The sequence below is a fragment of the Paroedura picta genome, chromosome 7 (assembly GCF_049243985.1).
Source record: "Paroedura picta isolate Pp20150507F chromosome 7, Ppicta_v3.0, whole genome shotgun sequence".
Classification (NCBI taxonomy): domain Eukaryota; kingdom Metazoa; phylum Chordata; class Lepidosauria; order Squamata; family Gekkonidae; genus Paroedura; species Paroedura picta.
The window spans coordinates 95958922-95985627 of NC_135375.1; the positions used below are offsets into that span (position 1 = coordinate 95958922).

The 26706-nt window shown below is 46.7% G+C and overlaps 2 protein-coding genes across 4 annotated transcripts in view; both read left to right on the forward strand.

Annotated features, from left to right (window-relative positions):
- The window catches only part of LOC143841343 (stimulated by retinoic acid gene 6 protein-like), a 57793-nt gene extending 40534 nt beyond the window's left edge, over nt 1-17259 (forward strand). For both annotated transcript variants that reach the window (XM_077345519.1, XM_077345520.1), the window contains exons 7-18: nt 657-785; nt 2115-2185; nt 2949-3060; nt 3580-3721; nt 6395-6470; nt 7450-7531; nt 8196-8244; nt 8335-8452; nt 10196-10315; nt 12010-12173; nt 13036-13185; nt 14682-17259. In XM_077345519.1, the coding sequence (XP_077201634.1) occupies nt 657-785; nt 2115-2185; nt 2949-3060; nt 3580-3721; nt 6395-6470; nt 7450-7531; nt 8196-8244; nt 8335-8452; nt 10196-10315; nt 12010-12173; nt 13036-13185; nt 14682-14818 (1350 nt within the window). In that variant the 3' untranslated portion in view covers nt 14819-17259. The remainder of the gene's footprint in view (nt 1-656; nt 786-2114; nt 2186-2948; nt 3061-3579; nt 3722-6394; nt 6471-7449; nt 7532-8195; nt 8245-8334; nt 8453-10195; nt 10316-12009; nt 12174-13035; nt 13186-14681) is intronic.
- Nucleotides 17260-19048: 1789 nt separating this feature from the next.
- LOC143841346 (stimulated by retinoic acid gene 6 protein-like) overlaps nt 19049-26706 on the forward strand; it is a 29934-nt gene continuing 22276 nt past the window's right edge. Inside the window, exons 1-4 of one of the 2 annotated variants that reach the window (XR_013232672.1) lie at nt 19049-19595; nt 24297-24369; nt 24452-24552; nt 25848-25978. Coding sequence is in view for 1 of the 2 variants with exons in the window: in XM_077345521.1 (XP_077201636.1) it covers nt 19567-19595; nt 24297-24369; nt 24452-24552; nt 25848-25978 (334 nt within the window). In the remaining variant the exon portion in view is untranslated. The remainder of the gene's footprint in view (nt 19596-24296; nt 24370-24451; nt 24553-25847; nt 25979-26706) is intronic. The other variant, XM_077345521.1, reaches the window with a different exon arrangement.

Genomic DNA, 26706 nt, shown 5'->3' on the forward strand with positions numbered 1-26706 from the left:
CCAAATAAAACAGTTTAAAAAACAACCAGTTTAGACTGCTTTATTATATTACAATCGTTGTTAAGCATTGAATATAGTCTGTTGAAAAATTACGTTGCAATGCTTTCTGCATGAAACAATTCATAGCCCTGCCCCCTGTAGTTTTGCCAACTCCGCTTTGTTCTCTAATGCAGTCACTTATCTGCATAACTAAGGAGCTTCTCTGCATGACTAATAGAGCGTCTCAGGCAGGCAGGCAGGAGAGAAATGAATCGGTGAAAAGCGTCTTTCAGAAACAACACTTAAAAGACGCTTAAAGCACCGAAGAGGGAGTTTACCATGCAGAGCAAAATCAGTTTTATGGAGTAAATTCACTGTTCTGTGCAGAGATCAGAAAAACAACAATATATTTAGTGAGTTTTCATCAGCTTTTCCATCATGCAGAAGAGGCCCTGGAGTAGCCAGGATCCCTGGAATTTTGTCCCTCTGGTTTCTGTCCATGGTACTACTTTGACCTTTGAATCTTACTAGCAGTTGTATACTTGTCTACAGGGAACAGGAGGTTTGATTTCTAGGATGAGGAACAGCTGTTTTTCCTATGTATAAATTAAGCAGAAACATAAAAGAGGGTGGGAGAAGGTGTACCGGTAACACTGTTAATATTCTTTTGTGTTCAGATTTTACAACAGTATGAAAGTGTCATTCTGTACTGGCCTTCATTCCTGTGCCAGTTTTTCCTGATAGCCCAATTTATTCGCATCTTTGTGAAATCATTAAAAATCTTCAATGGGGAGGCTGTTCTACATGTAAGTATTTTTAAAGAAACCGTGTTTCCCTATTACTTCTTTCTTCCTGTCTTCTTGAGATTCTTTCCTTAGGTTTTCATATTCTTTACTGTTCACAGAAGATGTTTTTTTATTTCAGAAATGGACCCCAATGGATATGGAATCAAACAGACTATCCCCCCTAAAGACAGCAAGAGTCTGAGAATTAATGAACTGTCCACCGAAATCGGTGGGCTTAGAGAGGGGTAACTCTGTTTAGGATTGAAGAGTCAGGGTTCTAGGAAATCTGCCAAGTTCCTTTCCTTTTTTCTTTTGGTTCAAGTTAGCTACTCTAATGACAAATCTGGGGCGAAATAAAAGGACAGTCTTTGCTCCTTCATCTCCCACTCTTCCAACTTTCAAAATGTCACGTGAGTGCCTTCCCACTTTTTAACGATTTGTAGGGACCCCCTGGGAGCTCTCTTGACAGTCTGAGCTTGACGACTGTAGTCCTCCCTGTCTCTTTCCAAACGTGTTCATGTATTTGATAACTACATAGCTGCCTCAGCAGACTGTCAAAAAAGTGACTCTTAATTGGATCCACAGGCATTTCCTGCAAGAATCCACATCCAGCAGTGATGCTTAAATATTTCTAGGACCTTGGAAACCTTGGTTGTTTTTGGATGTGCCTTGGACTTTGATCTACTTTCCCACCCAAGCTATATAAAGTCATGAAAGCCCTATATAAAATATCCCTGTGCTTATAAAGAGCCCACACACGTTCAGGGTATGATATCTCTGTCCATTGCCTGCTGAGTTCCCTGGCCCCTTTTGGGGGTGGGGGGGCATATCCCCAACAATGGCTGCTTGGGGTTTCTGGATGTCAAGGTACAGGGTGTCCCAACTCTGAACTGTGTTCAAGGCAGGGGACCGGCCAAGCTCCTAATGGTTCATGGACCAGCGTGAGCTGTCAACATCTTCTGCATTTGTTCTGTGATACATTCAATTTCTGCTTTTTTAAAAAGGTAAAATACATCAAAATGATGCTTCTGATTTCTTGAATCAGGGGGAAGTCAGTGTGGCCATAGAGAAGGCTTTCTCAACCAGGGTTTGTGAACCCTTAGGGTTTCTTGATGGCCCTGGAAGGGTTTCCTGAATGGATGGGCATTAAATAATTTTTAGATTTTTAAAAATTTGTTAAACATTTATCGGTTGATAGGGTCATGTCGACCCCCCCCCTCCCAAAATGGTCAATGATGGGCCTGGAGGGTCAATGACGTGCCTGAAAAATGTTTCAGGGGTTCCTCAGTGGCAAAAAAGTCCAGGAAGGTCTCATAAGACCATGTATCATTCCTTCCATTCTCCCCACAGGAGGAGTCTACATTTCTGGAGCGTCATCAAATTCTGCATGTCCAACAACTGATGAGGAAACCACCACTGCAGTGAGGGTCATTCTGTTCCTTGGGGGCCTTGGGGTGGAAAGTGCATCGCCAAATGTCTTCATAACAGATCTCCAACTGACCAAACTCTTTCTAGAGTGCTCTACATGTCACGAAAGCTTTAGGCTGATCCAGTCTTGAGAAGGAGGTTGGCCTGCATAGCCCCTTCCAGCTCTGTCATTCTAGAGCAGGGAGGAGGGATCCAAGTCGTTCACCTTAGAGGGAAGAGAGTGGGAGAGGATGTGAGGACTGCTGATGAATGATGGGTGTGGGGGTGATCGTTGCTGGTTAAGGACAGGCCAGCCCCCTGCCTCAAGATGAAGGGCTGAAGCAGAGCACTGAAGGGCAAAGCTGAACATGGGACCCTGTTAAAATGCTTTTCTATAGGCAATTTAGGAATCATGAAGAGACACACATGATGCATGAAACTTCCTTATGCTGAACCAGACCCTTGGGCCTTCAAAGTCAGCATTGTCCATTCCGATAAGCAGAGGCTCCCCAGGGTCTCAGGCAGAGATCTTTCCCACCTCCAATGAAGTAATACCATTTCTAGACCAACCAAAAGTGTTCAAAATGCCTCATAAATATTATCAGTAATCCTACATCAGGTCCTTTTATCAAGAGAGGCCTGGGATTGAACCTGGGACCTTCTGCATGCCAAGCAGAGGCTTTACCGCTGAGCCACAGCCCCCTCCCCAAGAAGTGGGTAAAGCTTCCTTTTATTGTCCCTGAGCTTGCTATTCAATAGGTTCATCCCTACTCACAGGCCGCCTGAGAAATCCTGGATTCAGCGGAAGTTGTACGAATGGGATCCTTACTTTCGGTTCCCAAGCCGAATGATCAGCACATCGGTGGTTGTCCTCATCTGCCTTTACATGGTATGTGAAGGGCCTGCGTGGCACATCCCTCCCCCCCCCGCCCAGCAGTTAAATGGCTGCTACTTCTTGTATAGGGACTGCAGAGCCTGCTGCGGAATCTAGAGGATTCTCATTCGTCACTGCCTTGCCTGGGCTGTCGGGCACTGCCCTCTTCTGCCAGGCTTTTGGATAAGACCAGTGACGAGGACCCCCATCAGCAACCTAGGCTCCAGGAAACAGTAACACCAACGCCCAATACGTCCACACATCTGTTAGGCTGTTCTTTGTTATCTGATATATGTTACATATTCGTTAGCCATTGCTGTTATATTTCTTTGTTTCAGGTGGTTGCAAATGTTTAATGTATTTTCTTGTTTCTCTGTTCTATGTACACTGCCCAGAGATAGCATAGCGAGGGGTGGTATATAAGCTGAACAAACAAACAAACCTCAGAAAACCATGTGTGTGTACATGCAGTCACATGCTTCCTTTCAGATATTCAGACCCACCTTTTCTGTCCTTTTTCCGTTTGCCTTCCAGTTTATTATGGTTGAGATCATTGTTTACAAGTACATCTCAGCACTTGCCAGAAACCTGGCAAATGAATTTGAGGGAGCTGCTGCTGCTTTCAACTTCTCAGAAGAAATGCGCTCGGTGCAAGAATTTATAGAAGTTGCTTCAGGTACAGATGTGATGGGGTGTGTGATTCTGAATCAAGGTAGCTTCTGCCTCTGATGCTTCTCATGAAGTCTGCTGGAGTTTGGAAAGGGGAGAAATGTTTAGCAGTGTAGTCCCGAGCACCATGGGCAATGATATCCCTATAGTACAAATAGTGGGGAGGCCTGTGAATTTGAGGGCGTTGGAGAGCAAAATCCCATGGAATTGAAGCACGTCTGGAGCAGGGGACAGTTCCTGATAAGGGCACCCTGTTGAGGTACCCGAGCTCTTGTTTGGGCCAGATTCTGACCTCTAGTTGCAAAGGCCACAAGAGACAGTTTACTGCTTATTTTGCTTTGTTGGTCAAAACTATATTTTTTGTGCTCCTTTGCCAGGGTGCCTAGTGGACCGTTTATGCACTGGAGGTTTCATACAGGGCTGCAGGTTGGAGTTTTAGTTGTGGCAGGTTGCCCCACCTCTTCCTGCACCCACATGGGGGAGCATTTGGCCCAGTGCACCTCATCCACCCCCATTCTGTGCTCCTGACAGGGGAGTGGGGCAGTGAAGGTCCCAGTGCATAAACGGTCGTGGAGAGAAAAGTGAAGGAAATACTTCAATGGCTAAGGTCCCACAGAGCCCTGATCTTGTTTAGCAGAGCATCCCACCAGTTAGGACCAAGGCCAAAATGGCCATGGTCAAGGCCAATCTCACCTCTTTTGGCCCAGGGATCCCATGCAAGGTTTGGTCTGATGACCTCAACCCTCTTTGGGGTCATGGGGGGGGGGAAATGTAGCTGTTTATATTTTTACCCAGTTGATTATATTTTTACTCCATGTTTCCTCCAAGGAGCTCAGGGAAGCCTAAGTGATTTTCCTCCTCCATCTTTACAACAACCCCTTGAGAAAAGCTTGGGTCAAGGAAGAATGACTGATCCAGGATCAGCCAGCCAGCTCCTCAGTTAGAGAGAATCTTAGCCTGAGCTTCCACGGTCCTTGTTCAACAGTAACCTCTGCAACTTACTGGCTGTCAGGGCCCAAATACAGAAGTGGTAGAAGAGTGCAACCACAGGGCCAACCCACTCCTTCTAGATGGGCATGAGAATTTTGCCATTTAATAATGTCCACAAGGGTCTTGATCCTGATCAGGCCTGTGTCGTGGGTGCCCCATGCAATTCTGACACCCCACAGTGCCTTTTCAGCTACTGAAATAGTTTGTGTGTCTGTGTGTGGGGGGGTCCTGTTTCAGCACTTGAGAAGGCTAGGGGGGGGGGAGAAGAGTGTGTGAGGCTGATGTGCTGCTGGTCCTTGCAGGAATTAAAAATTGCGTAATTTTTGTTTTAAATAGTGCTGGTGGCCCCAGGTTCTCTCATGTCTGCCCATAACATGCAATTTGGCTCTTAAAGACTCCATAATTTTTTATTTTATAATTATATATGTACTAGCTTCAAAGCCCGTTCCTAAGAACGGGCCTTGAAAGGGTCCACTCCCTTCGCCCCCAGCCAGGCAGCTTAAGGTGGCTTTGGGGCACAACTCACAGCCAGATCAAGTGGGGCAGGCGGGGGCTGGGCAGCTCGTTAGCAGGGCCAGGACAGAGCTCAGCAGGCAGTCAGTAGGCTGGGAGGCCTTCGTCAGCAGGCCCAGCCTAGCAGGCCAAGAAGCCCTCATCAGCAGGCCCAGCCTAGCAGGCTAAGAGGCCCTCATTAGCAAGCCCTCCACCATGTCCCTTTGCCCATGACCCTCTCCCTTTACCTGCTGCTGGCTCCAGGCACTGATGCGCATCTGAGAGCAAAGAGGCTAGAGTACAGGCACTGTGGGTGGGAGCTGCAGGGGCAGGGCCAATTGAGTCAAAGCTGGCTGCAACCTGATTGGCCCTATTCCAACTTGGACAGCCGGACACGTTCCACCCCCCAGGCTGTTTCACAAATATATAGCAGAACCATGGATAAGGATACCACCTCTCCTGGCATGTATCTGCTTGTGGCAGTTGACATCATTAAAATCAGTAATACATATTAAATATTTAACAATTTGAAAGCAAGTTAAGAATAAATCAACCCGCATCAGCTAAAAACCATTCGTTTTTGTATCCCCCCCCCCCGTCTCCAGGGATGGATTAGTCTTGGGGAGGGACCATTTGATGTTATCTCTAGTCATTTACCAACCAAAAGCCTTGTGGAAGAACTCTGTTTTGCAGGCCCATCAGAATGGAGAAAGTTCCCACAGCTCTTCCAGGAACCTGTTCAACCAGGTAGGGGCCAGGACCAAAAAGGCCCTGGCCCTGTTTGAAGTTAGATGTAGTTCTCTAGGACGGGGGATGACCAATTAGTTCAAATTGGCTGAATGAGGCGCTTCTGGGGGGGTGTAGTCAGTTCACCAGTCCCTCAGGTATGATGGGCCCAGACTGCGTATGGCCTTAACGGTCAATACCAGAACCTTGAACTTGACCCAGAATTCAATGGGGATCCAATGCAGTTGCCTAATATGGAGCCTATATACATATAAAAATATACATGTGCTGCTGCATTCTGGACCAGTTGCAGTTTCTGGGTCTTTGCCCTGGTTCTATTTCAATGTGACGCACTGAACTTTGATTCCAGTTGTCCATTCCCTCTAATATGTGTGCAGTTAAAATGCTGCCAGGATGGTGGTGGGTGGGGCTACAAGGGAATGTCTTAAGATGATGGTTCCTTCTCTTGCAGGTGCCTGGCTAGCCACCACCGCTAGTTCCTCTCTGACGTGCATCATTTACGTGTTCCATATCTTAGTCTGCTATAGGTATGAATACCTTTTGGGGTACAGGGGCCTGGCCAGACATAACGCTGCTCAACTGCGTAAACTTAACCAGGCCATGAATAATGCCGTCAGTGCAGAGTTACTGCAGTGGGCTTAGATTGAAGTAACTTTACATAGGCTTGCATGGTGGGAATGTTGCTTGGGATCACACACCCTACCTGCTTCCTCTGTCTAGTGTGAGCATTCCCCCCCTCCCATTCATTTTCAGAGGTTTCTCCAGCTAACAGTACGCCTGCATGGAAATTTCTGCAAACCAGGTCTTGTGCTGAACCATGGTTTGCTGCCATAGTCATAAACAGATTCACAAACCGAAGTTTGAGCTCCTCGCTTAGCAACAAAGGCCCGTGCAGACATAATGTTAAATGTAGTTAGTTGTAGCACCTACCTCTGCGAGATTGGGGAATGGGATGATTTAGTGACTGAGCCTACAGGATTCCCCCCTGTTTAGCTATGCACCCGGGTATAAATACTGGGCAACATTATGTATTGGATTTCTTTTCAGTGTGTGTGGGAATTTGTTTTGCCTGGCCAAACCTGTGGGGGCTCCCATTCCTTCCCTCAGGTTCCTGGGCTGAGCAGACAGCCAAGATATTATCTTGTGACAGGGTGGGAGAGCCAGAATTCTTCAGAAAAGGAGAAAGCAGACAACTAGGGTGGCTCAGTCCCTGAAGGGGGGAAAAAACGGAGGGCAAATGTTGCCTCCATGACCGTTTATGCACTTGAGGTTTCATGCCGGGCTGCAGGCTGAAGTTTTAGTAGTGGCAGGTTGCCCCACCTCTTCCTGCACCCACATGGGAGAGCATTTGGCCCGGCGTGCCTCATCCGCCCCCGATTTGTGTTCTTGCATGGAAGCTGGGGCACAGAAGTTCCCAGTGCATAAACAGTCCATGAGAGGCAAGTGAATGGGGGCAGAGAGGGGTTTGATGTGCACCAGTCTCTAACAACCTTGCTTTCTTCCTAGGAAACACATGAAGCGGCTGCGGGTGGGCAAGAAGCAGTTCCTTTTGGCAGACTTTGCTAAAGTTTCACATTCTTTAAGCGTGGTGAGTTTCCGCTGTTTCCCCTTGGATGATCTCCCACTGCTGGCTTTGCCAACTTGGATTTTGTTCGAGTTGACTCCCAATCACTTCCCGATCTGGACTGTGCGTTACTCTTCCCATTGAATCATGCTGGGGTTTGCCAGCCTAACTGTGCAGGCTGTGTTAAAAAGTTGGAGGTGTAACAGGCGACACTACAGTTCCCCAAAAGCCCATCGGATAATCTGTACTGTGAATGTGGGAGGTATCCTAAAATGTAAACCAGAAGCTATAGTTTGGAGAGGGTGTCATTTTTAGGCTAACATTTGAGCCCTTCCAATATTCATCAGAGAAGAATATGCACATGGTGTATTTATGAGCCTTATCTAGACCACCCGCATGTTTATTCTGCACATACCACTTGTTGATATGTTCTGTATGAAACACAACAGATGTTCTTAATGAGCAAAGTAGTGTCATTTTGTAATGTAATGTGCTTTTGTTTGTCCGAGAGGTCTTTTGCATTTTGCTGTGGATCCTGCCCTCCTCACCCCCACACCAAAACCTGGCCCAGAGATGTGCTGATTCTATAACTAGTTTACTCTTTGGAAGTGCTACGAATATATTTCATTCCTGTATTATGGCTATCATATGTTTGCATAAATGACTGTTCTTTTTTTAATGCCAACAGGTAGCAATGGCAAAATATTCTTCTTGGCAAATTGCATACACAGTATGGGGTATGTGAACATGTGGCGGGTGTTTGGCCTAGATTATGGGGCGTCCCTGCTTTTGCTGACAACTTGACGTTCGTTTTGTTTGTTTTTTAGGATATTTTATCATGCATCTGGTTCAGTGGGTGGCTGTGATGGTTTTCATATATATTGTGATTATACCCATGATACATGGTCAGTGGCAGGAACTGCTGGACAAGTGGGGAATGGTGATGTAAGTGCACTTGCTAAGGTGAACATTATAAAAATAATTATACGGTTAATAAAGAGTCAATGTTTGAAGGAAAGGCCAGGTTCTTCTTCCTAGTGCAGTGGTTCTCCACCTTCCTAATGCCGCAACCCTTTAATACACTTCCTCGTGTTGTGGTGACCCCCAACCATAAATTATGCAAGGGTTCTTTCACAGAAATTAAACCGAAACTGACCATGGCATGAAGATCCATTGTTCATGATGGTATATAAATTGTTTTTTTTTCCTGGAGTTTCTCAGTTCAGTTCTGCCTCCTGTCCCACCATGCCGATCTCACTCTTTTCCACTGCTCCAGACAGACGAATGCTCTATCTCAATCTACCCTGCAAGGCTGTTGTGTGGATGGGGTCCCCAGCCAAGCTGCTTACCCTGCCACAACCCCTGTGAAAGGGTCATTCAACCCTGAAAGGGGTTCTGACCCCCAGGTTGAGAACCACCGTCCTAGGGGAATCCAGGAAGAAGAACCAGGAAAAGATGCCAGAAGATAGCTATTGGAATACTTTCAGTACTATGCCAACTACTACAATAGCAGTTTTTCTTTCCATGTCCTTAAAAACCTACCAAAGTGATAATCAGGTCTGTCCACGTCGCAGGTCCATGCAAATCACATAACTGCCATAATCTTCCAGGCAGGAAGTTGCTAATTTCTGTGGACTGGGGGCATCAGTGGAAGACAATTGTATATCTCACATCCCTTGAAAATGGTCATCAGCAGTGTATGAAACATGATTGCACGTCCTTCATATGCTATGAAATCTAGAAAAGCATTTCTAAGATAAGCTTGTAAGTCAAGATCCTGACAAGGATCCAGCAGAAAGTTATGCCAGTAAAAGTGCCTTGAGTCTTGATCCAGCAGAATATTGTGTGGGCATGGTTCATATTATCGAATATAGAAAAGAACTACAATGTTACCAGAATATAACTAGGTCTTCTGGTGGCAGCACCAGACTTTGTAAATGTGCAAAGGATGGCCACTTGAGTGGGTAACGGATGTCTCTTGCTTCTAGTGTGCATGCAGGGAAATGTCATGCGCATGAACACTAAGGCACCATGCAGTGAATAGTGTGCAAGTTCAAACACAGCTGGTGAAGAATAATTTGAGCCTGTTGTAGGGGAAGTGACCCTTAGCCCAAAGTTCATGCATCCCACCCAGACCTGGCGATTTCAGGGTAAACGAATGCGGCATACAGAAGCACAGTGGAGCCTTCTGTACTGTCAAGGGCTGGGGTTCAGGCAGGCGTCCTTGGCATGAGCACTGGAAGAGATGAAGCACATTGGAGAGATATGTGCTCAGTTCCCTCCTTTGTGCATATTTGTCCCTTTGTGAATTGGACTGTAGTCTTAACCAGTGAATGCATGAAGCTGCCTTATACTGAATCGGGCCCTTGCTCCATCATAGCCTTATCCACTCATTCTGCCAGTGGCTCTCCAGGGCTTCAGATAGAGGTCTTTTGTGTCACCCACTGCCTGGTCCTTTTAAGTGGAGATCCCAGAGTTTGAACCTGGGACTTCCTGCATATCGAGTAGCTGTGCTGCCGCTGAGCTCCACCCTCCCCTCCCTTTATTAGCGGACAGAAGCTACACAAGGAGCAGGATGTTGAGGGCCTGGGACAAGAGGCGGGCAGTCTCAGTTCTCCCTATGGAGGTTCCGATAACCTCCACTACAATCTGCCAAGACCCGTCTCTTTTCTGCCCCCTGTTCTTCAGCCTCACTTTTTTCCTCGTCCTGCTGATCAAGCGGCTGATGCTTCTGATGGCATCGAGGTTCTTTCTCCAGCCCAAGATTTCACCAGAAGACAAGCAGAAGCCACTGGCACTCGATAACAGGTCTGTACCTGCCAGAGGGGCTCTTTCCCTCTCTCTTCCTTTCCCTGGAATTATTCCACTGCACAGAGTTCACAGACGTGGTGACGTGGGGGAAATTCTGCTTGTTGAGGAAGACTAGCCACGCTTTGAAGAGTGGGTGCTAAAAGCCACTCTTGCTCCTTTGCATGTTTATTTCGGCGTGTTTGTTCTAACCTCAAAAGCAGGAACTCAAAAGTTGAGCTATAAAACAATTATCAAATTCTACAGTTATTTATTAACGCGCACCAATATTAGGTTAAAACAAAGTAAAAACTATATAAAGACTACAGATCTAACTGCTCATGAACAGATCAAGCGCCAGTGGGTCTTCCTCAGTGGTCAACTATATTAAATAATGCACTCTTATCTAAAACCAATTATGAAGTATAGCTGGGTGGTCAAGAGAAACCTGTTAGGTGTAGCCCCAACAAATACTGGTATAGAGTTTCTTCTTGGAGCCCCAACTTCTAAGATATGTAATAGCTAGGAACACCACCCTCAGCTATTGTTTTACTCTGCATAGAGAGTGCATCTCATGTGTGAAAGATTGCTCCCTTCTGATCAGTTCTCTGCCCTCTGCCCAGGTTCCGTGAGATTTTCTCAGGAATCCCCCCCCCCCCCATGGAGATAGATCAAGATGGGTAGCCATCTTAGTCTGTCTGTAGCAGTCGAAGAGAGCAAGAGTCCAGTCGCACCTAAAAGACTAACAGAATTTGTGAGAGGGGAGGGGATTTTGTGAGTCACTGAAGAACTGAGCAGTGACTCACGAAAGCTCATACCCTGCCAAAAATGTTGTTAGTCTTTAAAGCAGGTTTTATCAATCAGGGTTTCTTGAAACCCTGGTATTTCTTGATGGCTCTGGAAGGGTTTCATAGAATCATAGAATCATAGAGTTGGAAGGGGCCATACAGGCCATCTAGTCCAACCCCCTGCTCAACACAGGATCAGCCCAAAGCATCCTAAAGCATCCAAGAAAAGTGTGTATCCAATCTTTGCTTGAAGACTGCCAGTGAGGGGGAGCTCACCACCTCCTTAGGCAGCCTATTCCCTATTTCCTGAATGCGTGGGAGTTAATTAATTTTGTATATATTTTTACAAATGTTATTAAACATTTATTGGGTGATATGACCATATATGGTCATGTTGCCCCATACACCCTCCCAAATGGCCAGTGATGGGCTTGGAGAGGTGGGCAGAGGAGGAGCCCTGGGGGAGCATGTACACAACTAAGCTTCCCAACCGTATTCAACATGATCATGGGGTTTCTCGAAGCCTTAGGAACATTTCAGGGGGTTCTCAACGGTAAGAAGGTCGAGAAAGGCTGCTTTATTACCGGGCTCTTGCTCTTTTCTTCGGAGGAAACACTGTAGGCCTCTGAGGTTGGTTGATGTAGGGCTTTCTTAGGGCTGGTGCAATGGTTTTTTTAGGACATGGTGATTAGGACTCATGCCCGCACTCAGTGACACCTGCCCCAGCAGGAGGAGGATGGCTCAGCAGTGTGCAGACTGTGGGCAGCTCAGCATGAACACCTGCATCCTTCCGTCTGTCATGGGTGTCAGTGTGGGCAGCTCTCCGATGCCCTCCAGTCCTGTGCAGAACTTCCCCATTCACAACCCATTACAATGCAGGGCGTCAGCTGAAGTAACACTTCAGAGATGTCTCTGATTCCTTTGCAGAAAGGCATACCAAAACTTCACCTACTTCTTGTTCTTCTACACCGTGGTGGTGGGCCTGATTTCCTGTCTGATGAGGCTGTTGCGCAGCATCGTTTTGGGAACCTGGCTAATTGGACGCATAGACAGGCCAGTCATGCCCAAAGGTTACGAAGCCTGCGACATGGGTAAGTGATGGGGGGAAACCTGGAGGATCCCCAGATCTGTCATAAGGTGCCTATGTGTATATATTACACTTGTGCCGGCATGATGTAGAGGTTAAGAGTGGCAGCTTCTAATCTTGTGAGCCAGGTTTGATTCCCTGCTCCTCCACATGCAGCCAGCTTGTCATAGCCATGATAGAGCTGTTCTGACCGAGCAGTAATATCAGGGCTCTCTCAGCCCCACCTACCTCCCAGGATGTCTTTTGTAGGGAGAGGAAGGGAAAGGTAAGTCCTGGAGAGGACCCTAGCAGCCACATTTTGCACCAACTGCAATTTCTGGGTCAGAGACAAGGGAAGGCCTGCGAGTTACAGAAGTCCAGTCTGTAAGTGACCATTGCATGGATCACTGTGGCCAAGGGTACTGGGGACAGGTAAGTCACTAATAGCCCACTATTATTATTATTTCGATTTTTATTTCCCGCCACTCCCGAGACTGGCTCGTGGCGGGTTACAATCGTTCACAATTAACCCTCCCCCCAAAAAAAAACAAAATAAAAAGGGACATAAAATTACAACACATAGATCAAAGAAAATGGTGGTATAAATCCAATAGGGAAATGACAAGAGGGGAGCCATAACCCCCGCCGTAGGTGACCTTGGCGTACCACGGCTTAGCACCAAGGGGGGCCCGAAAAGGTCCTGGCCCTGGTTGAGGCCAAGTGAGCTTTCCTGGGGCCGGGAACAACCAGCAGGTTAGTAACTGCAGAGCTCTGTGGGGACATAGGGTGACAGATGGTCCCGCAGATATTTCTTCTTTGTCTTCTCCCTGATGAGCAGAAAAAGTGCTGTTGGTACGCCTCAGAGACTAACTATGGTCTCCCCGCAGGGTTCAAGACGTGGGTTGGCATGCTGCTCATGGATCACTACCACACGAATCCCAGCCTCCTTTACTTCTGCCACATCCTTGTCACCAGACACAGAGAAAAAGAACTTCAGAAGGCTATTCCCGTTGCCGGGACTGAACTGACGGGAACAGGTAAACAGTGTCACAGGATGTAGGCAGTCAAGTTATCACATGTTTGTGACTTTGATGTGTGTGTGTGTGTGTGTTTCTGGAAGGATAAGAGAGGGACTCTGCTGCCAGGAAAGAAATGAACCCGCCATAAATCTTCTCTCACCCTAATCCCAACCCAAGAAGGCAAAGGGGATGGAGCTCCTCCAGTTGACCATTCTGTTGACTTGTATAGTTTGGCTTATTCAAATGGGAGGCATTGGTCTGCATTACAAACTTTGTTGTTAGTTGCGAAGTCATGTCCAACCCATCGCAAGCCCATGGACAATGATCCTCCAGGCCTTCCTGTCCTCTACCATTCCCCGGAGTCCATTTAAGCTTGCACCAACTGCTTCAGTGACTCCATCCAGCCACCTCATTCTCTGTCATCCCCTTCTTCTTTTGCCCTCAATTGCTCCCAACATTAGGCTCTTCTCCAGGGAGTCCTTCCTTCTCAAGAGGTGGCCAAAGTATTTGAGTTTCATCTTCAGGATCTGGCCTTCTAAGGAGCAGTCAGGGCTGATCTCCTCTAGGACTGACCAGTTTGTTCGCCTTGCAGTCCAAGGGACTCGCAAGAGTCTTCTCCAGCACCAGAGTTCAAAAGCCTCAATTCTTTGACGCTCGGCCTTCCTTATGGTCCAACTTTCACAGCCATACATTGCAACTGGGAAGACCATAGCCTTGACTAGACGCACTTTTGTTGGCAGGGTGATGTCTCTGCTTTTTAGGATGCTGTCTAGATTTGCCATAGCTTTGCATTACAAACTAAATGTTCACAATTACACCCCACATTTTAGAAACTATCCTGTGTTCTCTTTTACTGTCCAAAATATGAAGCAGAAAGAGATAAATTCCTGAGAAAATGATTTTGAAATATTCATCCTTTCCTAAGATTGTTTTTGAGGAGTTTGTATCAGAATTGTGTTATTGATGAAGCAAACGTCAGTTTTACTGTTTTTTTTTTAATTCTTGCATTTATAGGTGTGTGGTTATGGATGATTAAAATTTAATTTTAGAAATTATGCTATGGTCTCGGGCCACTAATCATCAACCAAGGGCTACACTCATGCCGTGGGTGTATCAAACTTCAGGACTCAGTGTGGCAGGCAATGTTTTGAGGCGTACCTCATGCCCCTGTCTTGACCCCTCTCTCCTTTGGAAACTTGAAATTTAGTGCAAACAGCGTGGCTGATGGTGGACAGCATTTTTTAAGAAAGGAAAAGAGTGTGTGTGAGAGAGAGGCATTGTTATCTCCCATTGCCTCTGTTCACACATCATTGTGTGCTTCAACTTCTAATGTTTTTTTGGGGCGGAAGTGAACAAAAAGTGAAAAAAGTGAACAAATCGTATTACTACCAGGGGAAGGGAAGGGTATATTGTGGAGATACCACTTTAGGAGCTGTCCATAATGGCAGGAAGAGGATGTATGGGATGTATGTCTCAAACAGGCTTTGAAATGATGTCCTGTTCCCTTCTTTTAGATTGTAGGGTGTCAGCCAGAGCCAGGACAAGATGGCTGCTGCTGTACACGCTGCTGAACAATCCCAGTCTTACGAAACTCAGGAAGCCAAAATCAGTTCCTCAGCCTGCGGAATTCCCTGTAAAGTGTTCTGTCTGATGCGGTCTGCTGCTGAAGTGGGGCCACAGAGAAGACCACGAAACCGTCTGAGGGGCAGACTATGAATTGTGATTGAAACAAGACCTGCAGGGAACCTGACCTCTCTACCACTGAGAGTGGGAAGTCTCCAACCTAATGCGCCTGTGATCGCTTTTGGAATTTTGAGAGCAGCAGTTGAGCACCATGACAAAATGGCTACCACTGGGTGGTACAGTGAACCACAAAATGGCTACCATGGAAGCCCTTTTGAAGAAGAAGAGTTGGTTCTTATACCCTGCATTTTCACTACCTGAAGGAGTCTCAAAGTGGCCTACAATAACCTTTCCTTCCTCTCCCCACAACAGATACCTTGGGAGGTAGGAGAGGCTGAGAGATCTCTGACTGCTGTGTGAGAACAGCTCTATCAGGGCTGCGACTGGCCCAAGGTCAAACCCAGCTTGCCAGGTTAGACGCCGTCGCTCTTGAAGCCGTGCCATGACACCTTTGCTTACCTGAGCAAGGTCTTCTGGTTGTGCCACCTTGCTATTGGCAAGACGAGCAACTGTCTGGTATATGTATGTTCTCTGCTGTGCCCCCCCTCCTTTGTGGAACACACATGAAACTTGCCTTATACTGAATCAGACCAACAGTCCATTAAGGTCAGTATCGTCCGTTCTGGCTGACAGTGGCTCTCCAGGGCCCTAAGTAGCGGCCTTTCGCATCACCTAGTGCCTGATCCTTTTAACTAGAAATGCCAGGGATTGAACCGGGGACTTTCTGCTTGCCAAGCACTGCAGGCCAAGCACTCTTCCATTGAGCCACAGACACTCCCACGCTGCTGGCATTCCGCAAACTGTTAGATAGAATTGTTGAGAAGGGCATGTCAGTTAATAGGGTTATAGTCATAACAGAATGGTTCAGAAAGGTGCTTTAATTAATTTAAAAACATTTTTAAACCACCTTCCCACATGGTCAGGGTGTTGTGGACTAGCCGGGGACTACCGACAGTGAAGACCCCTTGCAGGAGGAGAGACCCAGTGTGGCTGATTGGCAGCAAACAGCAGTGAGCAACAGGGGAATGAGATTCAGGAGTTCTGTGAACTGCAGCAAAGAGTGGATGCGGAATCGCCTCAGCCCTCCAGCTTTAACCCAGGAGCCAAAGGGCAGCCAGCTGTTCCCGCCTCTCCAGGGTTGCCAGAGCCCTTGGAGCTCTGCAGAAGGAGACTCAGGCTGGTGCGCATGCCTTGCAGCCCAACGCCAGCTGCCAGAGGACACCGAGGAGGAGCCGGCTACATGCGAGGCTATCAGCTATGAAGACTCAGTGTTTTTTGTTTTTTTTTACATGGAGTTCTCTACATCCCCCGTCCCTGGCCTTGCCCAGTTGGTCTGTTGCAGATGCCGAAAGAGGACACTGGAGACCTGCGGCCTCACTCAGGTCCCCATTTGAACAGTTCAAAGCAAGATTTAAAATGATAAAATGATTCAATAAAAGCACATAAACAACACCAGGGCAAGGCAGGAGGGCTCTTCACTGTTATTGGGAGTGTGCCAAAGGAAAGAAGAAAAATCTTCACCTGCTGGCGGAATTCACCGCTAGAAGGAGACAGACGAATCTCCTCGGGGAGGGAGTTCCGAAGTTTTGGTGCTAGGATCAAGAAAGTCCTTTCTCATGTTGCCATCTATCTATCTAGCCTCAAACCAAAGCAGGGCCTCTGAAGAAGACCAGTGTGTGTGCGTAGGTTCATACGGGGGAGGGAAGGGATGTTGTTTCCAGGCCAAAGAAGAACTTGCAGGGGTGGCCAAACTGTAGCTCTTCAGATGTCCATGGGCTACAATTCCCATGAGCCTGTGAGCATTATGCTAGCAGGGGCTCATGGGAATTGTAGTCCATGGATATCTAGAGAGCCACAGTTTGGCCACCCCTGCAAGCATGGCTTGTAGACTATATTACCATGCCAAGTAGGCATGGTTTGCTGTATGTATTACCCAACTCTCCCTGCATTGTTTTCTACTTGCGTAGTAGCATTGTCTGTGTTATTGAATACACCATGTGTGATTCTTATGATTTATTTCATATTTCTGTAATCCTAGTCCTATTACATTGTGTATTAGGTGTTTCATCCTCTTGAGTGTGTTGGTTTACATTGTGTAGTCTGCCTGGAGCCTTGGCGAGAAAGGGAGACAGACTATAAAGTAAATAATCCTAGCAGGATACCAGCATAGTCATAAAATGGTTATTTTGTTTTTTTGTAAATTTTATTTGATTTTTTAAAAAGGGAAGAGAGAAATAAATCTGATGCAAACAAAGCACTGAAATACAGGATACATATTACAGAGCTCGTATAAGTATCAATTATAAAAACTCAACGTTATCTTTATTTCAGATTTTTTTAAAAAAACATTCAGTTTTCCTGACTTATCAGACACCTGGCCATGTAATAAACAGTTTACATAAGCAAATACACTCTGCTAATTTTTCTAGCCAATTCTCCTTCCTTGGAATTATATTCTGCCAATTTTGAGTGAATGTTAACCTTGCAGATGTTATAGCACTAAGAACAAATTCATGGACATCCTTAATAAGGAAATCCACATAATTCAACAAAAGAATCCTACGGGGATAATGGTAATTCTTTATACCTTTAGGGGAAAACTGTAGGGATCATATTCCAGAATTCTGCTGTTCTTCTATTCCACCAAATATGTATAAAATTGGCATTGTGAGCTCCACATACCTAACAATCCTCATTGGGTAAAGTAAAGATATCCCCTGTGCAAGCACCAAGTCATGTCTGACCCTTGGGGTGACGCCCTCCAGCATTTTCATGGCAGACTCAATACGGGGCGGTTTGCTAGTACCTTCCCCAGTCATTACCATTTTACCCCCCAGCAAGCTGGGTACTCATTTTACCAACCTTGGAAGGATGGAAGGCTGAGTCAACCTTGAGCCGGCTGCTGGGATTGAACTCCCAACCTCATGGGCAGACAGCTTCAGACAACATTTTTGCCGCTTACCACTCTGTGCCACAAGAGGCTCATTATTTTCACCAGTTTCTCGGAAGACGGGTGCCACTGGTACAGCATTTTATTATGTTTTCTAATCAGAGATGTTTACTGGTACATTTAAACTACTTAAGATTGATGACCAATGCTCTGAGTTTATTGTGGCTTTCAGACCTTTCATCCAGAGTTTCCACAAAAAGAGTTTTTGATGAATAAGCCTTAGATACAAATCTAGCATAGCTGATTTAATCAACGTCCTGCCATTGGGTTAAGTCACGGAAGGAATAGAATATTATAAACAGCTGTGGAGTCACTTAAACAAAAGGAGCAGAAGGGAAAGAAGAAATCATTCCACTCAAGACCTTGAGGGTTTTGAGAATCCTGGAGAGGTAGATGGTTTTCTTTTTTGGGGTGGTGGTGGCATTTCCACATTGCTTCTTCCTTTGTTGACCTGTCACCCCCTACACACACTTGTATCCTCTAATTGCAAAATTAATCTCTGTTTTTTCCCTTTTCAACACCTATAAAATTCAATGTGTCAAGGACCACATACTATTACATCCTCTAAACCAGGGGTAGTCAAACTGCAGCCCTCCAGATGTCCATGGACTACAATTCCCAGGAGCCCCTGCCAGCGAATGCATCTGGAGGGCTGCAGTTTGACTACCCCTGCTCTAAACAGAGACCCCCATCTGTTTTGAGCCTGTTGATGCCTTCAGAATTCTGATGGGGTGGTATGCATGGCTGCAAGATGGCTGCCACAGGAGGTGAAGCCAACCACAAAATGGCTGCCGCAGCATATCTTCCATCACTCACTGAAGATCCTTGGGCAGTGGTGGAAGCTGCCACCAAAGCATCATTTAAAATATCCTGTACAGCCAATCCAACCTCTGGTCCACTAGAAGGCTTGCTAGTCAAAAACTACACCTGGCCTCTCCCACTTTCTAAAAACACTGGGCAGGCACAGCTCACATCCAGGAAATCTCTTGCTGGAGACCTGGTTTCACACACAGGCCACTTTTGGCTTATTTCTGGCATGCAAAGCATTATGGGTAACCTCGCCTTGGCCTGACCTGTCTTGCTTTTGGTAAACCAGGAATAAAAATGCAAGGATTGCAGCCGCTTCCCTTTTTGCAAAGGGCATAGCTGGGGTGCATCCCTTGGGGAGGGGAGAGATCTCTGCAGGTTATAAGGCCATAGAATCAACCCTCCAATGCAGCCATGTTCTGCAGGGGAACTGATTGCCGTTGCTTGTAGATCAACTGCGATAGCAGATCTCCAGGTGCCACCTGGAAGTTGGCAATCCTGCCTCCAGCCAATGCCAGTCACGGTTAAATGACCATGTGTGCACTAGCAACAGCTTTGTACCTTATGAGCCTTCACACTTTTCCATCTTATCTTTGATTCTGTTGTTGGTATTGTCACTGTTGGCTGGAGCTTGGTACTGATCGCTCTGGAGGGTTACAGCATCTGTCACTAACAAGGAAACCTCTCAGAGTATTTCGCAAAAGAACTGCAGAATCCGCTTTTTACGCCAGCACAAAGTCAATGTTTAACTAAATGTTTGCTTTGTGCCCACGGGGACTGTTGCGGAAAGCTGAGAATCGCTGCAAGCGATAGACCCACATGCTCAAAGGTAGAAGCAAAAGCTGCATTGTACAAGGCTCAGGGTGCACAGCAGGACCCCAAAATCCTTGGCGGAGGTGTAATTGCTTACTTACGAATCTAAAATTGAACACATCTTTCTGGCACGGATCTTCCCAGCAATGGCCACAATCATCTCCACAGACACATGGTGAGTTTGGGCCTTGAAGTCCTGATCGTGAGGCTCCCTTTGGGTGGGCTATCCATATTTTGCGGTTCTAGATTCTCAGCAGCTCGTGTGTTATATTGAATCGGCAGCAGGGCATGGAAAAAAGGGAAAGGGAAAGGGAATGGTTATGGGGCATTTGAGTTGGGTAGGGAAATGATTAGGAGCTTTTGCAGGGGGGATTGGTGGAGTGGGGAGGCACCCATGTTATGTTATGGGGCTGGGATGGAGGGCCAATTATGTTCGGGGCTGGGATGGAGGGCCACCAAGGAAGAAACCGCCCTGAGCCTCCGGGGAGGGAAGGAAGGAAGGAAGGAAGGAAGGAAGGAAGGAAGGAAGGAAGGAAGGAAGGAAGGAAGGAAGGAAGGAAGGAAATGGCAAACCACTCTGGCTTCTCACTTGCCTTGAAAGTTATGGCCTTGATAGTTACGGCAAGAAATGGAAGGGGAGGCCTAGTTCTAGAGAAGGAGGCGTGGCCCTGATTAGCATGATATAAAACTGCTTTCTATCATATTCATTGCAGACAAAATGCATGATAATTTGTGTTCCTGAAACCAAATTTTCATAAAAATGAACCCACTGCTCCAAAAATGGCCCGGTTATTTGGCTGGGCATTCATGTTTCACTGGGACCCATAATATTGTTCAGCAACATTACCCCCTCTCCCCCAAACACACACTGTTTTCCCAACTCTCCCAGGAAGTAAAACCTGGAGGTGGTGACTCCGTTGTGCAAAGCATTCAATCCAGATGCCTAACCAAGTGCAACACGCCAGGCTCCACGAGCACTGTTAATAAGATCGGTGTTCTGCCAGCGTGACCTTTGGCTGTCTTTCAATTGCACTTTGCAGATAGTTGTGCTCATGTTGCTTGTTGTCATTTAACCTGGCAGAGGTACATAAAACCATGGGAGATTAGATCAAGAGAATTAGGAATCTGCTGTAATTAAGGGAAAGGCATTGAAAAGGGCAGTGGGCGTTGGATTTTGTGGCAGAGGGGAGAGGAACAACACTGAATTCAGTTAAAGATTGAATGCTGAGGGCCAGAGAGTCTTGTGATCAAATCCTTCTCAGTTGTGATGCTCATCAGCAGGCTGTGGTGGGTATGGAGTATGCATACCCAGTTTATCTTTCTCACCTGTGACCTACTGCTTTGAATCCATCTCTGTATCCCAGTGGGGTCCAAACTAATTGGAACTTTAGCACAAATCTGTGATTTAAAAAAATCAAAGAACCTTAATACTGTCTGAAGAACAGCTTGGTATACTTTGCTCAAAGCTTGGTGTAGTGGTTAGGAATGCGGATTTCTAATCTGGCGAGCAGCTGGGTGACCTTGGGCTCTCCACAGCACTGATAAAGCTGTTCTGACCGAGTAGTGATATCAAGGCTCTCTCAGCCTCACCTCCCTCACAGGGTGTCTGTTGTAGGGAGAGGAAAGGGAATGCGACTGGAAGCCGCTTTGAGACTCCTTTGGGTAGAGAAAAGCGGCATATCAGAACCAACTCTTCTTCTCCAGTAATATCAGGGCTCTCTCAGCCTCAACTCCCTCACAGGGTGTCTGTTGTGGGGAGAAGAAAGAGAAGGTGATTGGAAGCCACTTTGAGACTCCTTTGGGTAGAGAAAGTGACATATAAGGATCAATTCTTCTAATGTACAGCTGTCAGTTTCCAGGTGGTGGTTGGAGATCTCTTGGTGGCTGTCCTCTATGTCAGTGGTCCCCAACCTTTTTGAGGCTGGGGACCAGCGGCAGCAGGGAGGGCAAAGTGCCCGCATTCGCGATTTTGGCCGCGCATGGCGCATACGTGCATGCGCAGCCCTGCTTCCCGGGAAGTTTTTTACTGTGGGGGGGGGGGGCGGGGAGAGGGAGCCGCAGCCCGGTGCCAGGGCCTTTGCAGACCGGCACTGGGCCACGGACCGGTGGTTGGGGACCACTAGGTTACAGAAAAGGGACTGTTGGGGGGAAGAAGAAGAAGAGTTGGTTTTTATATGCCGCTTTTCCCTACCTGAAGGAGGCTCAAAGCGGCTTACAGTCACCTTCCCATTCCTCTCCCCACAACAGAAGGTGGACTTGATGACATTATACTTCCCTGAGGACCCTGCCCTTACCACACTCCCCCCTCCCGCTGAAGGCTTTCCTCCCCCCAAATCTCCAGGCATTTCCCAATCCAGAGCTGGCAACCTTATGTAAGTGCAGGTGGGCAGAGTGTGAAAGATTCTGCCCCTCCAGCAAAGAGATGTCATTAAAAAAAATAAAACTGAAATAAAGGAAGCTGGAATGTAATTGGCATTTAAAAGGAGAAGGTGGGGGGAGGTGGCAGCTCTTTGACAGATGATAAAAGCTGTTGGATGGGGGAGGGATGGCCAGATCCAGGCGTGGAAACTCTGAAGATTTGGGGAGAGAGCCTGGGAGGGCAAGGAGTTCAGTGGGGCACAAGGCCATAGAGTCCAGCCTCCCAAATATCCATTATTCCTCAGGGGAACTATTCTCGGTAGTCTGGAGAAGCACTGTAATCCCAGGGGATCCCCATTTCCAACCTGGAGGTTGGCATCCCTAAGCAAAGCTCATTTGACAAAAGCCTTTTTTTTTAGAACAACCGTTTGGGAACAACAGCCCTTGAGTTGATGAGATAGGTTGGCATCCCCTTGTTGAGATTTGTTTATTTTCTCTTTCTTTTTTGGTAATTTGACCTTCACCCCCTTTTGTAAGATCTTTTGGATCCTTTGGGGAGAAAAGTAACCTAAAAATGCTTTTTTTAAAAACACGGTAGGCTCTCTTTCTCTCATTCACTTTCTATTAATCTTAGATGAGGGCCAAACTATGTTACGGTGGTCATGGGTTCAACCTGTAGCCTTGTATACCATTTTAAAAGAAAATTTAGCCAGATGAAAACAGCCCCCACAGCTGTTTCAGCACACGGAAAGGCACCAGGGGGGAAGACAACAAGAGAGAAGGGACATGATTGCCCTGAAAGGTTGTCGCTTGAAGGAGGGAAGAGAATAGTTCCTGTTCGCTGCAGAGGAGAGTACCCACAGGAATGGCTTTTAAACTACATGTAGAATGGTACTGGCTAGATAATAGGGGGCGGGCGGGACCATCACAGTCAGAGTAGTTCAGCCATGGCCCTTTTGGGAGCACTTCTCGGGTTCCAGGGCCCCCTATCAAACAAGGATGCAACACAACACAAACTGTGAAAGAACACCAAGGAAATGTGAACATTCCGACAAACTGGAAAAAAAACCTTTTAAAGGACTGTCAGGCCTAATGCGATCCTTGCACTTGGGGCTTTTTTTGCAAGTTTCATCATATCAAGGTCCAAGTTAGACAATGTCTGTTGGAGGTCACCTCTTGTTGCGGAATCAATTCTCTTCCTGGATTTTGTCAAGGAAACGACCTGACTGAATCCGCATTCAGCCAAATATGTCGAGGGAAAGGCAATAGGAAAATTGGGGGGGCTTTTCCCCACAGTATATTTGGCAGATCCCTCTCGATGACCGAAAAAACTTTTTGAAACTGACCAAAATGACAAGGTGCAATTACATCGCTCTGAAGATCAATCAAACTCTCTTGAATTTCTGCCGCAGCTTTTGCGTGTGTGTGTGTGTGTTTGTGTATTTCAAAATCCAGTCTGGTATTCTGAGGTTTCACAGGTCATTAAATCTTTCTTGCATATCGTTGTATAAACATAAACAGTAAAGTTCTCATTTTTCAGTGCCTCTGTGATCAATTTCACACTTGGAAATCCCCCATGTCCTCTGTTATGCCAATAGATATTGAGTTTCTTACATGACAATAAGGCTATTTTATTGGTTCAGTTACCATGCCCCCCCCTAAACCCTTTGGTCTCTCCTGCTCACATTTTCCAATCTGTGGCCCCCTTCAAATGTGCCAGGGCTTTCCAGGCGAGCCAGCATAGACTCATATTTATGTTGCTTTCCGAAGGGCTCAGAAAGGATTTGGAGAAATTGATACAAGAGTTTGAATATGCTGAAGTTTCTGTTTTAGTGAGGGGCTCTTTCTCCCCTGTGTTCTCTTCATGTTCCCAGCAGAAGCTGAGCTTCATATAGAGAACTGGTTAGAACAGATTTAAGGGAGCTGGAAACTTTCATAGAATCATAGAGTTGGAAGGGGCCTCTGGGGGTCATCTAGTTCAACCTCCTGCAGAATGCAGGAAATTCATAACTACCTGCCCACCCATGGTGACCCTAATTCCATGCCCAGATGATGCCCCCACAATTAGAATCCCTGGCCAGTCTGGTCTGGATGAAATATGCCTTTGAAATTTGAGAAATGTGAGGTGGAAGAAGATGGCAAAGACAGCTCCTTGATTCGGAGAATGCCTCTCCATTGATCAGTTTAGGGCCTCCTTGAGCTCAGAAAGTCCCTAGGGGGAGATAATAGGTGAGGCTGGCACACCTCACCTGTTTCTGCTGATCGACAATGCGTTCAGCCCCCACCTGGATTGGGAGCTTGCTGAGTAGCAGCTTACTGAGCTGCCATCTTCTTCCAGCTCAAAAAATTTGCCTTTTGATCCCAAAGAGGCAATCCCAAAGAGGCATGCAAGAAAGGACCACAAGAGACAAGCACCAACACAATCCCTTCTGCCCACCCGCTTACAATCTGCCTCAGTTCACAGTGTCTGTAGCTTTCAAATAACGTCTGTTTATCTACTTTTGTGTTCCCTGATCAGGGTGCTGAAAAATGAAACCTGCAAAAGTTCAATTGACCTGCAACACCTTCTACACTATTCGCTTGTTCCATCAGTAAGTAGACCAGCTTCCCTCTGCCTCAACAAGGCTCTGGATTGACACATTCCCATTGATGGACTTTGTCCCCTTCTTGCAGGTTGCCATCATGATAGTGCTATCCTGCCTCGAGAGAAGGCCTGGGAAAAGACCCATCGACGAACAAGGGCCCCTTCTCCAGAGACAGTGTGGGATTGTGATGTGAGTCTAGAGCAACTCTTGCTGCTGCTCCCTTTGACTTTATAGGTACTGGTGACCCCTCCAAATAGGAGCCACATAACCCATGAACAAATAGTTCAGATCCACAAAATAGTGTGATCCACAAAATGAACATGATTGGAACATAAGCAAAAACCAAATTTTTCCCAACCATGGTCAAGTGGGTGCTTCTGAGAAGGCTAAGGAGATAAGTGAGCTTTTAAAAATATCCAGTCTCCCTTCCACCCTGATTCAAAATTCCACTTTGATTGTTGCGTCCACTGAGTCTGAATAAAGAACGGCTCCAGAGATTAGTCTTGCCTGTAGGGCCTGGAGACCTCCTGGTGTTGCTACAACCGATCTCCCGATGACAGAGATCAGCTCTCCAGGAGGAAATGGCTACTTAGGAAGGTTGGCGCTATGGCATTATAGCCCACTGCATCCCTCCTTTTCTCAAACCCCTCCATCTTCATGCTTCATACCCCAATTCAATAGGGATTTCCCAAACCAAAGTTGGCAACCTTACTTGAGCTTTCTCAGTCATCAGACCCAACTTTTGCCTGTAGGCTATGCTCGTAACTTTCCATCATGTATATCTGCTAATCATAGGCTTGTACCCTGGTTCCCAAGGCTGGGTTGTTAGGGCTACCAGTAGGAGATGGGGTGTTGGGTTGGCCAGATCCAGGTTGAGAAGCTTCTAGAGATTTGAGGATGGACCCCAGAGAGGACATGGACCTTAATGGAGTGCAATGCCAAAGAGTTCCCCCTCCAAACGATCCATTGTCTCCAGGAAAACTGATTTCTGGAGTCTGGAGCTGTAATTCCAGGAGATCCCCAGTTCCTACCTGGAGGTTGGCACCCCTAGAAGGTTACTTATGTTGTTTGCTGAGAGGGTGCATTTCTACCAACTTGATCTCCTAATGCAGACCCCCCCCCTTTCCTATTTGCTATCCATAAGGCTCTGTAGACCTCAGAAATTAAATTCCTAGTTACTTTCTCTGAAAATGCAGACAAACTGAACAATGAATGCCTGAATCAAAGCATAAACTCCCGGTTCCCAGTTTGCTTTGCTTATTACCTAGAATATTTGATTCTCCCCTTTTCTATGGTTGGCTGCTACAGCATTTCTTCTGTATTCTTCTATGTTCTGTATTCTTCTATAGTCCTTTTGTAATCTTCTGTGTTTCTTCTGTATTCACCTGTGTTGAGTTAAAACATGGCAGCCATCCCCAGCCAGACAACATGTACCTGCACATCAGATGTTGACTTAGTAAAGTTCCAACCCTTCTTGTTCACAGACCCTTGGATTTTCTAGGGGCATTCCACAATCGGTGGTCTCTAGCCTTCGCCTTTGGGGCTACAGCTAGCAAGGTCATGATCCTGTTCTCAGAAGGATACATCCCTGTGCAAGTGCCCCAATGGGCTCGAGGTAAATGGCTCCCATCCAGAAATTCCACCCTGGTGCATGAATCAGTTTTGCAATGACTGAATCCTCTGTTCCCTGAGTTATTTGTGTAAAGAATTTGAAAATTAGAGAAATGCGTCGCACTGAAGGTTGCAGTTCACAATGTTTGTCTCTCCCCTATGGACAGCACCACTCCCTGCAGTGATTGGGGTTTCTCCAGATTTTGTTTTAAAGTGGAGACAATGCTGAAGGGAAGTGCTCCTGTTGACAGTAGTTGAATTCCAGGAGTCCAGGGTGAACCACCACTTTAGAAGGCTGAGCTGAAATCAAGAGAGTCTTATAAAACATCCTCCAGGGAGCCAGCTTGGTGTTGTGGCTAAGACGGGCAGCCTCTGATCTGGAGAACTGGGTTTGATTCCCTGCTTCTCCACCTGCAGCCAGCTGGGTGACCTTGGACCAGTCCCAGTTCTCTCAGAGCTCTCTCAGCCTCGCCTACCTCACAGGGTGTCTGTTGTGGGGAGAGGAAGGGAAGACAATTGGAAGCTGGTTTGAGACTCCTTCAGGCAGTGAAAAGCGGAGTATAAAAGAGCTTTCTTCTCCCTCCTTTTCAGTGATTTTACTTGTGCCTTGGCATATTAGTGGGGGGGGAAAGCTATCTGGAGTATCCCCACTTTGACCATGGAAGCCTGCTAGGTGACTTTGGGTCAGTCACATTCTCTCAGCTTAACCTACCTCACAAGATTGTTGTGGGA